At 41.2% G+C, this 13,273-nt stretch overlaps 1 protein-coding gene and 1 pseudogene across 6 annotated transcripts in view; one reads left to right on the forward strand and one right to left on the reverse strand.

Annotated features, from left to right (window-relative positions):
- Positions 1–13,273, reverse strand: part of bel (ATP-dependent RNA helicase bel) — a 49,034-nt gene that overhangs the window by 18,268 nt on the left and 17,493 nt on the right. For 5 of the 6 annotated variants that reach the window (XM_080272116.1, XM_080272115.1, XM_080272112.1 and 2 more), the window contains 7 exons: positions 12,802–12,963; positions 12,064–12,189; positions 7,732–7,847; positions 6,591–6,740; positions 5,095–5,251; positions 4,459–4,621; positions 1,845–1,892 (listed from right to left, as the gene is read on the reverse strand). In XM_080272116.1, coding sequence (XP_080128242.1) covers positions 1,845–1,892; positions 4,459–4,621; positions 5,095–5,251; positions 6,591–6,740; positions 7,732–7,847; positions 12,064–12,189; positions 12,802–12,963 — 922 coding nt within the window. The remainder of the gene's footprint in view (positions 1–1,844; positions 1,893–4,458; positions 4,622–5,094; positions 5,252–6,590; positions 6,741–7,731; positions 7,848–12,063; positions 12,190–12,801; positions 12,964–13,273) is intronic. The other variant, XM_080272114.1, reaches the window with a different exon arrangement.
- Positions 9,011–9,128, forward strand: LOC145399580 (5S ribosomal RNA; annotated as a pseudogene).

A 13,273-nucleotide genomic window follows, 5' to 3' on the forward strand; every position in this document is an offset into this window, starting at 1 on the left:
TTTGTTTCCTCCTTCCCCAGCCATCCACCTGCATAAACAATTACATCAATGCCTCTTTCTCAAACGTATTTTTGTCTCTTTATCATACGCAATTAAAAAATAAATACTGTAAACTAAATGTTAGTACAATCAACTATTGTGTTCACGTGTCTTTCTCTATTGCTGACTCCAAATTTGTTTCAAAAGGATGCTCTAATCTGATCCTTTCCATTCACTTCTTATTTCCTGTGCATCTATCCACACAAAATTATGGCATCCCCCCTTCCACACACCAGCAAATTATAATACATATGAGGTCACCCATTCAGTTTGCCAACTTTGTATTTCACTCTTCACCTCACTTGCTCTATCTTTCACTCTCCAAGCAAGTGTCTCTTACATACACAGCGAACGTCAACCACATCTTCCTCACCTTGCCTTAACGCTTATTCCTACATAAAGATGGGGTGAGATGGGTTGATGAATCCAACTGTCTATTCCTTTCAATTAATTTAAAATGGTAGTCAATTATAAAGTCACTCTCTTTTACACAATAAACAGTTTTGCCATTCATCTGGCTTATTTTATTCCCCTCCATCCCTGATTAGCTCAGCTTTCTAAGCATATATTTCTAAAAATGATGGGAGCTGGCTGTTATGATGGCCAACTGAAGTACTGAATAGTATCAGAAAATTTTTGTCTAAATCCCCCAAATTTCACCATTTGATGAAAGGGTCAATTATCAGAATAACTGGCCCTCAATAATCTACTGTAGTCTCTCATTTACATAGCTAAATCTATCAATGACGTTTCTAATTACTAGCGCACTCTTTATTACGGGGTAGTGATCTGGGAACACCAATACACTGCATTATACTCAACCTATGACAAAAATAAGGAGAGTGCCAAGGCCTTACTTTCTTCTTAGATTCACTACATCCCAAGGAAACAGAGTTATGCTGAGGAGCACAAGTTTGAAACTGAACCATATACTGCATTATACAAATTCCAGCTACAGTTGATAAAATCATTCATAAAACTGCTGTCATATCAGCATCTGTATTGTTTACACATTTCTCATTAAGAGGAAAACACTGATACCCATAAATGCTGAACTGTGATTGGTTTTCCAAGCTACTCGCTCATCATCATCTCTAATGCCTTGTTTCCTCCTCCATCCAAGCTACTATGTCCTCGTGTACTTCTCACGCATTCTTTAACATCCCTCTTCCTCTCTCATCAATATACGGTACTGCTCCATTTGCTGCTTCTGCATCGTATTAAGGTCTCCCTCAACCAACATTACTCTCATTCTCTCTTTCAAAGACTTTCTTTGGCACACTACCTATGTGCATTCTCCATGTCCATACCACATCAGTGTACTCCTTTCCATCTTCATCTCACTCCTATCACCAACTCTTTCCTCCCCATCTTGGATTTCTCTGGAATTTGCATAGCTTGTAGATCATGTCACCACATTTGCTTAACTCCACAAAAAACTAACAAGTAAAATATTCTCCCTTCTAAGCTATTTTTGCAGTATGCAGTGTTTTATAACAGACACAATCAGCAAATCCCAAATTTACTATCAGATTGTTCAGTACAATGGATTACGAAGTTACTGCTGAACACATATGCATTTAATACACATATACTACATACAGAGTTTTTTCGTCAGTCATAAGTTGTCTCAAAGCAAAATACCCTGATATGTTATGAGCTTGGTTAATCAGCAAAGCAGTGCCTGCCTCAGGATTTGCACAAGCACACACCACATCAGACAACTTCCACCAACTACAACCACCCACAATGATATCCTACTGCCACACATACCAAGCCAAAGTCCAATAAAATACAGTACATACCCTTATCTTGATTGTTGTAGCCTGGAGGTCTGCTGCCGTCATTAGTCCCTGCAATCGAACGTACTAGGCTATGACGGACAGACAGACATGACACAGTACATACCAATGTCCACAAGCTAGTGCTGTTAAAACTGTAGTAGATGCTTGCTTGCTCTGTAGGATCAAACAACAGGGAAATCTATTGCCTTACAAAACAGTTAGTGCTGCTGCTGCTGTTGTTGGGGCCCCAGGCGTATCTGAATGTGAATGCTGTGGACTGTAGGCTAAAGTTGCCTTTTCTCTCTGCACTCCAATATCCTCCTTTCTAGGAACTGGAAGGGAGCTCAAGGACATTGTATAAATAGGCAGTGAAGCTGCCTGGTTATATCACTGTCACTGCAATACAGCATCCCTCCCATGCACTTAGATAGTCACAGCACATACTGTTTGTAAGGAATACATAATGCTTCTGATGTTTGCTCTAAATGGGTTGCAAACATCCACTGGCAACATTCTAATGGCACTGCCGTGGGACACTCAAACGGGACATAATGGCTTCACTACATACCCACAATGTCAGTGGACACTCAGCCACAACACCCTTAGCGTCAATGATCAAATGTGCCAAGGCAAAACATGTACGCACGGAAAACTGTAGGCATCAAGAGCAACTTTCTTCACTAAACTTCTGATGCTCATTCAAAGCTACCTGTAGATCTGCTCTGTACAGTCCACCTACCTATAATGCATAAATTTTTAAAAACACACTATGTCTAAAATGTGGCTTGTGACTGGCAGAACCTGAAAATATTACTAAGCAGGTTACGAGGGAGAGACCACGGATGAAATGGAAGAATGGAATGGAGAAATATGAGAGGGAGTTGAGGGTTGGAGGAAGGGCAGTCAAATGGAGGACTGGGCAACATGGAAAAAGATTTGTTTGTGGCCACCTCTAATGGGATTATGACATCTGGCAATTAGATACATGTTATGATCCTTTTATATGGAATCTGACACTCAACTCCAATTAATCTAGCCACTACAGGTGCTGTAGTAAGCAATCCCCCCCCCCCAAGCTTTACAAATGCAGAACTAGTGACCAGATGAGACACTTCCCACTCCATAATGTATACTGCGTGACATCAGCAGGTGGGTGAATGAGTGAGCCAGGCACTGAAGTAAACTTCTCTATTTTCTTTCAGGATGATAATGATTAGATGGATGTGTTGTGCATCCCAGAATGACAGGCCTAGGGAGGGGGGAGGGTTTAAGACTGCAAATGACAAGCTGAAATGAAAGGATCAGACTTGAATGTTTCAGTGCTGTGATGAGAAGGGACAGATTGAGAGCCTGAGTAGGTGCAGAGGATAGAGGATGACAACTAGGTGCAAATGGTGAGAGGCATGGATGTTGGGGGTTGAGATGCAAGAAGCCACCTGAAAAAGACCTGTAATGAGGTCATAAAATGTGATCACAGAAATAAGGGACTGGGTAGCCACAGGCTGCTTAAAATCGAGCAGCATGGAGAGCTGCCACTATGTGACCAAGGCAAATGCATGCAAGCTTGTTGGAACTTTCATGAACAAGTGAACAAACAAAATGCAAATTTAATGGCCATTTTTGCATCTGACTATGGTTTCTGGTAGCATTTTGGCAACTAGGAGTGATGTTGGCTGAAAGGTAGAGGGACTTGGGTTTGAAGCTGGAACAGGATCAATTATTCTCCTTAGATCTACTGATTATAAATATTCACTTGAAATGTGGCTACAAGCTTGCTAACGTGCCACACAAACATCACTCTCAGGCAGGAAACAGTCACAGTACAAAGTCCAAGCTAAGACTTGCACATGGCTACAAATTTTATTACATTTCTGATTTCTTTTTCCAACAGTTTTCAGCAACTGATAGGACGTGGTTTTGGCACTTGGTTCAACTTCCAGACCACAGAAAATATTTGTAGTGCCATGGCCAATCTCAATATTGGAATTCCTTCAATTGGAAGCATGGTGTCATTGGACTACTTATTCACTTGCAGTTGAGAGGAGGAATGGGACTTACTCGTACATATTATTGATGTGACGAGAAGAGGATAGACTGAGATGGTTTGGGTATACAGAGAGGATGGGATATGACAACTGAGTGTGAAGAGTGAGAAGAATGGATGCAGCGGGCAGAGCTGCGAGAGGTAGACTGAAAAAGACTTGCGATGAGGTCATACAGTGTGACATCAGGGATAAGGGACCAAACAGAGGCTACTAGAGACTAAGCAGCATGGAGACCCACTATCAGGTTACCAACATATACACAAGCATGCTGTAGCCTTTGTAAATGAAACAAACGCAACCAAATGAATGGTGTCATTTGACTGACTATTCACTTGCAAAATAACACGTAGTTCATGTTGATTCAAATCATAGTATGGATGGAAATTGCATGTTTAAGGTCAGTGGACTGTTTTTGCATTAAGCATATATTAATTTAAAACTCAGTCAACTGTAAAAAAAAACATTAAAGCTTTTGGTCTGGATGCCAAATCTTCCGAGCTGTGACCACGTAAGAGGACGAAGAAGCCACTCTGCTACCCACATCACTACTGGGGTTCAAACAATGGGGCAAACACAGCCAAATTACATACCTTTGGTGGCATCATTGAGTCTGTCTAGACCAGCAGCATTAAGTATGTCCAGGAGGAAGGAGCGCTTGTCCTCCTCCGCCACCCACACGATCTTTTGCGTGATATTCTCTGAGGTTGACCCTACTCGACCCACAGCCAAGAATATGTAGTTATCCAAGAAGTCCTGAATAAGAGAGGGAATGTCATTAATAGTAATTCATCCATCCATCACCCAATCCTACACTGCCCCATGAGGAGCGTAAGAGCCCAGGGCTGGGCAGTTGGTCCCAACATTTAAGATGAGAGTGACTAGCCTCACTCATCCCTGAGTGGCATTACATAAGCAATCAACCCCAACCACCCCTTGGATATAAACATTCACTGGCTCAATTACTGTAACTTTTATGACAGACCCAAGTTTTATATACAGTACTACCTGCTTACCTGATCAATTTTTGTAGCCAGAACAAAGTTTTAATAAAAACAAGTCATGGTTCATTTAACATCAAACTTAGAAAGGAAGATAACTGTGACCCCAACTGTACAGTAATGTTTAATAGACACAATTTTCATCAGTACTACAGCACAAAAGAGAGGATGAGAGAGAGAGAGAGAGACAGAGAGGGTGGGGAAGGGGGGAATAGTAAAGTAGCATACCTGTGCAAGACGCTGGATCTCTTTTGGGAATGTGGCGGAGAACATGAGAGTCTGGCGCTGGCCAGTGGGAGGCATATTGTCCTCCTCCACAATGCGACGGATCTGGGGCTCGAAACCCATGTCCAGCATCCTGTCGGCCTCATCCAGCACCAGGTACCTTCAAGAGAGTTACATAAATAAAAATATGGCCTCTTAGTTGTCCCAAACATAAGAGGACCAAGATACATCAATAACACACTGATGTCTTGCACAATGCAATTTTATTCTTATAATCAGATCATTTAAACTGATTACAACACACAAAAATAATTACTGTACACTCTGACAATGCTATACATCAAGTGCATAACAAGTTGATCCAGCCACTGTTGACCAGCAATAAACTCCTTTAACCTTATGATAATCATTTCATTTTGTTTCGTTTTTGAAGGCTTCAACATGCTTGCATGCATCGGCCTTGGTCACCTAATGGCAGCTCTCCATGCTGCTCTACCTCTGGCAGCTTCCCTGTTTAGTCTCTTATCCCTGAGGTCACACTCAATGACCATGTCCTAGATCTTTTTTGGTCTACCTCTTGCCATCTTATCCCCAGCATTAACACTTCTCACTTTCTGCACCCAATTATCATCCCCCATCCTCTCCACATGCCTAAACCATCTCAATCTACCTCATCTAATCACAACAATATATTCCAGTCCCATCCTAACTTTCAACTCTTCCATTGTAAACCTAGCCCCCCAGGCCTTGCATGCAGGGACGCACTGCAGATCCACCTAATTATTGCCATTTTTGTACATCTAAACCGGCAAATATCCTCTTCTTTTACTGCCCAAATCTCACTACCAAACAGCATTACACTCTTTAACACATGCCACATAAAAAGGTCCCTTAGCATAGAGGGAGAGCCCTCTCAATGTCAAGACAGGCAACATATCCCTCAACTTCTTCCAACCACTCCTCACTCTAGCCACAGAGGCAGCTCAAGCCCCACCTCCAGCAAGTAATATATCTCCCAATTAACAAAACTCTTCCACACAATTATGAGACTCGCCAGCAAGTTCAATTCTTTCATGCCTGACAATCTCTACATGCTTTCCCCAACAGATCGCACGCATGAAATCAGCATTATCTCGCAGTCTACCTCTAATACCATTACATCTCTTATGCACCCACTTATCACAAACACTCTATATATAATATATAATTTTGTGATTACTGGTAACAGCTGACTAAATTCATCTTAGGACAGCACATTAATGTCATGTAGTGGCTATCATGCACATGTGTAGCACTGTCAGGGAGCTCTACTTTACATGTTCATGGTGTGTTTCAAGGGTCTTGAAGTGTAACTGAACTGTAGGGATGAGATACACTACTGTCACACAAGTTAATGAAGGCTACAGCTTATCCCTGAAGTTTGAAGTCTCTCCTTCGCTGAATAAAACTGCCTAAAAGAGTATCATTTAAGTGAAAATGTAAAGAACCACCGTACTCACTTGCAACAGTCAAGACCGATTTTTCCACGGTCAATCATGTCAGCGAGACGGCCAGGTGTTGCAACCAAGAGGTGACAGCCACGTGACAGGTCCCTCATCTGTGACACCACGTCAGCACCACCGTACACCACACACGGCCTCACTCGCGCTCTGGGGTTGTAGTAGGGCGAAATGTCTATTAATGATCATAACCACCAATGTAATCACAAATTACTCCCCACCAGCTACCGATCCATTTACTGTATAGTCAGATGCCTTAGTTCAAAAGAAGTTGCCACGAACAAATCCCTATTTTACACTATCCTCCACCATCCAACTACCTCATCAACTCAATACCACTCTCATTCATACATGATTCCATCCCATCTCTCCATCTCATCCTCTGTCTCCCCTCCCTCCACCTCACTCATATCCAAGACCATCTCTCATCATCCTAATGCTGTTTCCCAAGAAACAGGGGAAGAAGGAAGTATGAATTTTGAAAAAGTTTCAACAGCCCACCCAAACAATAATGAAGTACATCATTATTATTAGGCAATATTCTCACACACACACACACAGGACAGATTTGCTATCGAGAATAAAACAAAATTATACCAAACAATGGGCTCATGCGTAGGTCAAACGTAAGATGATCATGCCAAATGATCAGAAAATACTTGGAATTATATTCTGGTAACTGATATATTGAATCATTCAGTAATTCAAACTGAGAAGTTGTAAATTAGCTGAAATCATTAAACCTATTTGATTGCACTTCAGTAATTACAAAAGCAAGGATAAATGTAATGACCCCCAGATTTCTTAATGTTCAGTTCCAAGCCTCAGAGGAAAACTGCACCTGCTCTCAAGGATATAGACATAAATTTCTCTGTCCTATAACCATTCCAGCTCTCCACACACAAATATAAACTTCCCTGTCCTATAACCATTCCAGCTCTTCAAACAAACACATTTAAGTCCTATAGCCATTCCAGCTCTACACACACACACACACACACACACACACACACACACACACACACACAAATTCCCTCGTCCAATAACCACACCAGCTCTCCTTACAAACATCTAAATTTCCCCGTTCTATTATCATTCCAATTCACCAGTGTGTCTCTAATTCTCAACAACTTTCATTTACCTGTAAGAGAACTTCCTTGACTCGTCGTAGATCTGTGTAGCCAGTTCACGTGTGGGAGCTAAGACCAGTGCCAAGGGGTACTGCTTGCTGCGTCCACGTGGGTTGTTGTTCTTGATCTGTCCAGGTAACAAGTATTACAGAAAACAATCCTTACTTAGTTTTTAAATCCTTTCATTAAAGCACTCAAAAGATTTTCTAATGAAGAACAATTTCTCTTGATGATGTTAATAAAGCCTATATTCTGCCCCTTCAAACTGAAACATAACATGAAAATTATGCCCTGCTTCACATTACGGAATCCGTACTGAGGCCGGCCATGATACAGCCAATATCTTCTATGGTTTGGTAGTTAAACCAACCGCCAAAACCAGCTTATGACTTCTCAAAAGCTGCTGGCCCAGTTGGGTGAAAACCAATTGGAGACATATTAAAATACAGTACAATCCCAGTTAACTGGGAGGCTTGGGGAATTAACCTTCCCAGTTACAGATTTTTCCCGTATTTCTGATATTCAAATCAAGTCTATACAAAGGCTACAATTCCTACAGCAGCAAATACAATTCAGGTACTCAACACTCACATCAAGGGCCACACTAAGAGATTCCACCTGAGAAGTTGCCTCGTAAACACACACCATGGTCATAATGCACGTGCATGCAAAGCCTAGCAGTACTGCAAAATGCACAACTCTTCTGTTAACTACCAAATTATTGGGTGTATGTACTATACTCATAGAAATGAAAAAATAAAGAAAACCTTGAACATTTATTGGTGAACTAAAAATCTTAAACATTTATTAGTGAACCGATGTTATATTAAGACCACTGTAGAATTATCACGACACCTGTTTCCCCACGTGAGCTTTGTTTACGGTCCCGGCACCAACTGACCGCCACCTTTCCACCCCTCACCCACCAGTCAGCTGTTTTGCACCATTCTGTTAACTACCGAAGTATTCGTTGTATGTTCTGTACTCATGAAAATGGGAAAATAAAGAAATAAAATCTTGAGCATTTATTGGTGAACTGATGTTAAGACAGCACTGTAGAATTATCATGATACCTGTGCCCCCACATGAGCATTGTTTATAGTCCAAGACCCGACTGTTCTTCCTGACTTGATCGTCACCATTCCACCCCTCAACAGCCAATCAGCTGTTTTGCACAAAATAAAATAAATGATGTACAAAGTGCAAGCATATATTTTTTTGTTTTCTTCCAACAAAGTAAACATTCATTTTGTTTTTCAACTCTGCCAGTGCAAATAAGTTCTAACATGAATTAATGTGGTACCACGTTGAGTACACCGCTTCCCGTCCGATCAGCGAAGTTAAGCAACGTTGGGTCTGGTTAGTACTTGGATGGGTGACCGCCTGGGAACACCAGATGCTGTTGGCATAACGTTCTCCCTACGTGTCAAGTGAGGTTGGTGGAGGATTAGTGCCCCTCCCTGTAAAACAATTAACTCTAAGCCTTTGGCCACCCCGTTTGGGATACATGGCGTCTGGCAATGAATGAATGAAGTTAGAGTCGGTCGGTTAGGATAGGAAGAAAAACGCACTGGCGTTTGTTGTTTGTTGATTTGCTCCCCTGAGGTGTCTGGTTTACGAATTCCATGCCTATCTTTGAGACGAATTAACCGTCCAATACTGAAATCACACTCGACTTCTGTATTCATTTTACTGTGAAACTCTCTTGCTTTTTCTTGTATAAGAGGACCAGAAATAATGTGCTTCCTTAGATCTTGCTAAGCAAAACCACTCGTACGATGAAGAGTATGCCATTTTTACAATGGACTTACCTTTTTTGCTTTTCATGAGAAATTCATTGAGCTTGGATGCTTGGGTCTTGATATCATAAATCACTAAATTTCCTACATTATATTCAGTCATCAGTGTGTTATAATGTTCGCCATTTTCAAGTCTACTGCATATGTCCAGCTTCTGTTTCAAGGTAAGCATGACACACTTACGTTTGTTTGCTTTTTAGGCATTTTGGAGTGTAGAAATTACCATCTATCAGAGCAACACAACAGCAAGAGAGCTTGTTTACTGTCTGGTGGTAAAAAGCAGACTGGTGATTTGTGGACGGTGTGGAGGATGACTGGGAAAGAGGGGGAGAGGAGGGGTGGTTAAGAGGATTTACTAGGGATTTACATTAACCGAAAATGCCTTCACCTCGCTTTGTCCAACTTCACCCAGCCTCGTGTGACACGATAAAATGGCAGTTTGGCGGTCCATTCAAATTGGCGCACACTTATAACTTACTGACACATTCACCAGCCCTTGAATTTTCCCGTTTTTCTGAGTATTCCGTTTGTCTGGATACCGGATGGCAGGGATTGTACTGTAACTGTGTGAGAGTCTCATACGGACTATGACTCACATACAGACATTCAGAAGAAATATCACCAACTGACAATTTGTGGCTGAATGTTTCCTGCTTAGGAGTGATGACTGGCTAATGACAAAGCCTGTAGTCACCCATCTACTACCTCAGATTGCAGGACTGGAAAATACCGTAAAACTGTCTGGAAACAGTAAGAACTGCATGCATACTTAATTCTGGTGAAGCAGTTAGTACAAAACTATAATGGGCATCAACAATGAAAACCAACTTCCTATAGTCAAATGAGATACCCTAAGATTTAAGCACATTTTTGTCTTTTAGGGGGCATGAATTGAAGAAGAGAAGCTCCTGGATAGTTCCCTTCCAATTCCATGAAAAGATACATTGAAGCTTGCAATACCAGTGCTAGGAAGTGCAGTCTCTATATCCCTAGTCTAATATGTGGAAGAACTGAGCAGATATACTACAACACGAACTTAAAATTTCCATCCTTGCTGGTACTGAACACAAAGCAATATGGAGTTGATGAATGCACACTGCACCCAACCAATGGAAACTATACAACCAATATAAACAAAGTACAGCATCAGAAGATAAATGATAAAGGCGAGATGATTAGGTAACTACACTCTTAAGGAATAACGTGTGGTACATTCAACGACTAGCAAGTGGCCTTCACAAATGCGGATATAACAAATATAACAGTGATGACTCCTTTTTATATGAACAACTGATGAAAAAACTACCGTGCAGGAGGGGTATGATGATATACGAAATTATCAATATGGCTTTTGACGACCAAAGTATGTTAATCTATTATCTGATCATGAATATACCATAGGAAGAGTCATAATTTTTGGAAGTGTTTCAAGAAACTGGGAGGAGGCAATCATATTAATGCAAATCAATATATATATGTGGTAGGTGGGGGTGCTCACCATCCACTCAATGTAGTGATGTTTTGGGTGTCCGCCCATTCCTCTCTTCCTTCCTTCCTCTTCTGTCTTTCCTCCTTTCAAGCTTTCTTCTTCCTTCTGCCTATGGGTGACTCAGCACTCCCTCTTCTGTCTTTCTTTCCTTCATTCTTTGCTCTTCCTTCTGCCTATGGGTGACTCTACACTGAGTGACAAAACAACTGGTTTCCTGCACACCACAAAACCACTTACTATGCTGGGTGGTAACCATTTAACCAAATTATGGTGCCTGGTGGTCTGGTGAGTAATTTAGGCACTCCAATCAGATTCAGTCTGTGCAGGTTTATATCCAAGGGATGGTTGGCATTTACTGCTCACGTAATACCACTCAGCAGTGAGTGAGGCTGGTTACTCTCATCTTAAATGTCAGAACCAACTTGCCTAGCCTCTCCTACACTCCTCATGGAGTAATGTAGGATTGGATGATGGATGGATGGATGTACAGGACACCATTTGGCTTGTCACTCAGTGTAAAGTCACCCGTAGGCATAAGGAAGAAGAAAGAATGATGGAAAGAAAGACAGAAGCAGAAGGACGGAAAGAAGGAAGGAAGAGAGGAAAGGGCAGTCACCCGAGAGCAGCACTATATAGAGTGCGTGGATGGTGAGTGCCCCCACTTATCAGTATACACATACACACACATATATACAGTATATATATATATATATATATATATATATATATATATATATATATATATATATATACTGTGATTATACGTGCACACACACACACAGACACTATCCATCCATCATCCAATTCTGGAGTTAAACCACTGAGGACTTTTCAATGACCATCATCCACGGTGTTAAGACTGTAGTGTGCAGTGTGCACTGATACTTTTTTTAGTGACTGTACAATACCCAATGAAAAAATACATCTACTGAGGGCTTATCCCAGGGGGGTCAGTAGTCGCAGACAATGTTATACAAAGTAAAAATATAAAACAGTACTTACTGGACCATGACTTCAAAACATCACTAATATATAATATGTTACTAAGAACTGACCTGGATGGGTCCCTGTTCATAGATCTGGTTAAGAATGGGGACAAGGAAAGCAGCCGTTTTGCCTGAACCAGTCTGGGCACAGGCCATCAGGTCCCTCTTGGCCAGGATGAATGGTAGTGCATATTTCTGGACATAACAAAAAAAACAATTGTTAGCCTATTAATTGAAATAAACCATAAACTTTATTAACCAATATATTACTAAGTAATCCAATAATCAAGATTGTCAAACTATTCACATAAGAAAAATATTGCATAATACAGTACCGCCTCTGAATCAACTACTGCACATTAATAAGAACAACTACCAGTTATATATCCAATGCAGAAAATGGAAAAAGCATATACTTAATATCTGGATGAGGAATACTAAATAGGGTGTGGAAGAACTTACAGTAACACTATCAAGAGGAGGCAGGGGGGGAGTGAAGGTATATTAAAAATACAATTATGAGAGAGCACATACAGTAATGACAAAGTTGCATGGATGTGATTCTAACTTAGCAGTTCCATCTGGAAACTCCCATGCATTCTAGCTGTGAGGTGTGAATGGACAGCGAGGCTGACTAGAGAATTTATATGAATTAGGTGGAGGGGAGAGGAGGGGAGGAGATCTGTCAAAGGACAGGGAAAAATGTGGGAGACCTGCTGATGGGCACCTATTCCAGGATTAAGGTGTTTGGCTATAGACAGATACAGAAGAAAGTAATAGAGATGATGGCAACTTGACATAACTAACCTGTACTGGTGTTGGTCGTTCATAGCGTGCGAGGGAAATGTTCATGCGGATGATTTCTGTCAGCTTGATGTCAGTGAAGGTGTTGATGGCTGCTGGGACATCATCACCAGTAGCCTCCACTGGGATGTCATCATATTTGTCAAAGTTGATGCCGCTGTTAGACTGGGAGAGAACATGGCTAAGTCGCAGAGATATAATTACTATTTTGGTATCAAGATCGGTGGTACCAGACTAGATTTTAGGTATCAGTATACATGAAATTCTACATTACATTGGTTTGCAGCATCCTGTTCAACTGTGCGAAGACCACCTTGAAATATTAGTTATCGATACGTTCGAGGTAGTGTACAGGTCTCCCTCGTTTTACGTTGTATCGTTTTACGATATTTCGCATTTGAGGCGTCTCGTGGACAAGGGGCGAATGCGCCATTTTTTTTTTTTTTTTTTTTAGTTATGAGCGTTAAAAGTTCAG

The sequence above is a fragment of the Coenobita brevimanus genome, chromosome 49 (genome assembly GCF_032717465.1).
Source record: "Coenobita brevimanus isolate Jiangsu-jjx chromosome 49, ASM3271746v2, whole genome shotgun sequence".
Lineage (NCBI taxonomy): Eukaryota > Metazoa > Arthropoda > Malacostraca > Decapoda > Coenobitidae > Coenobita > Coenobita brevimanus.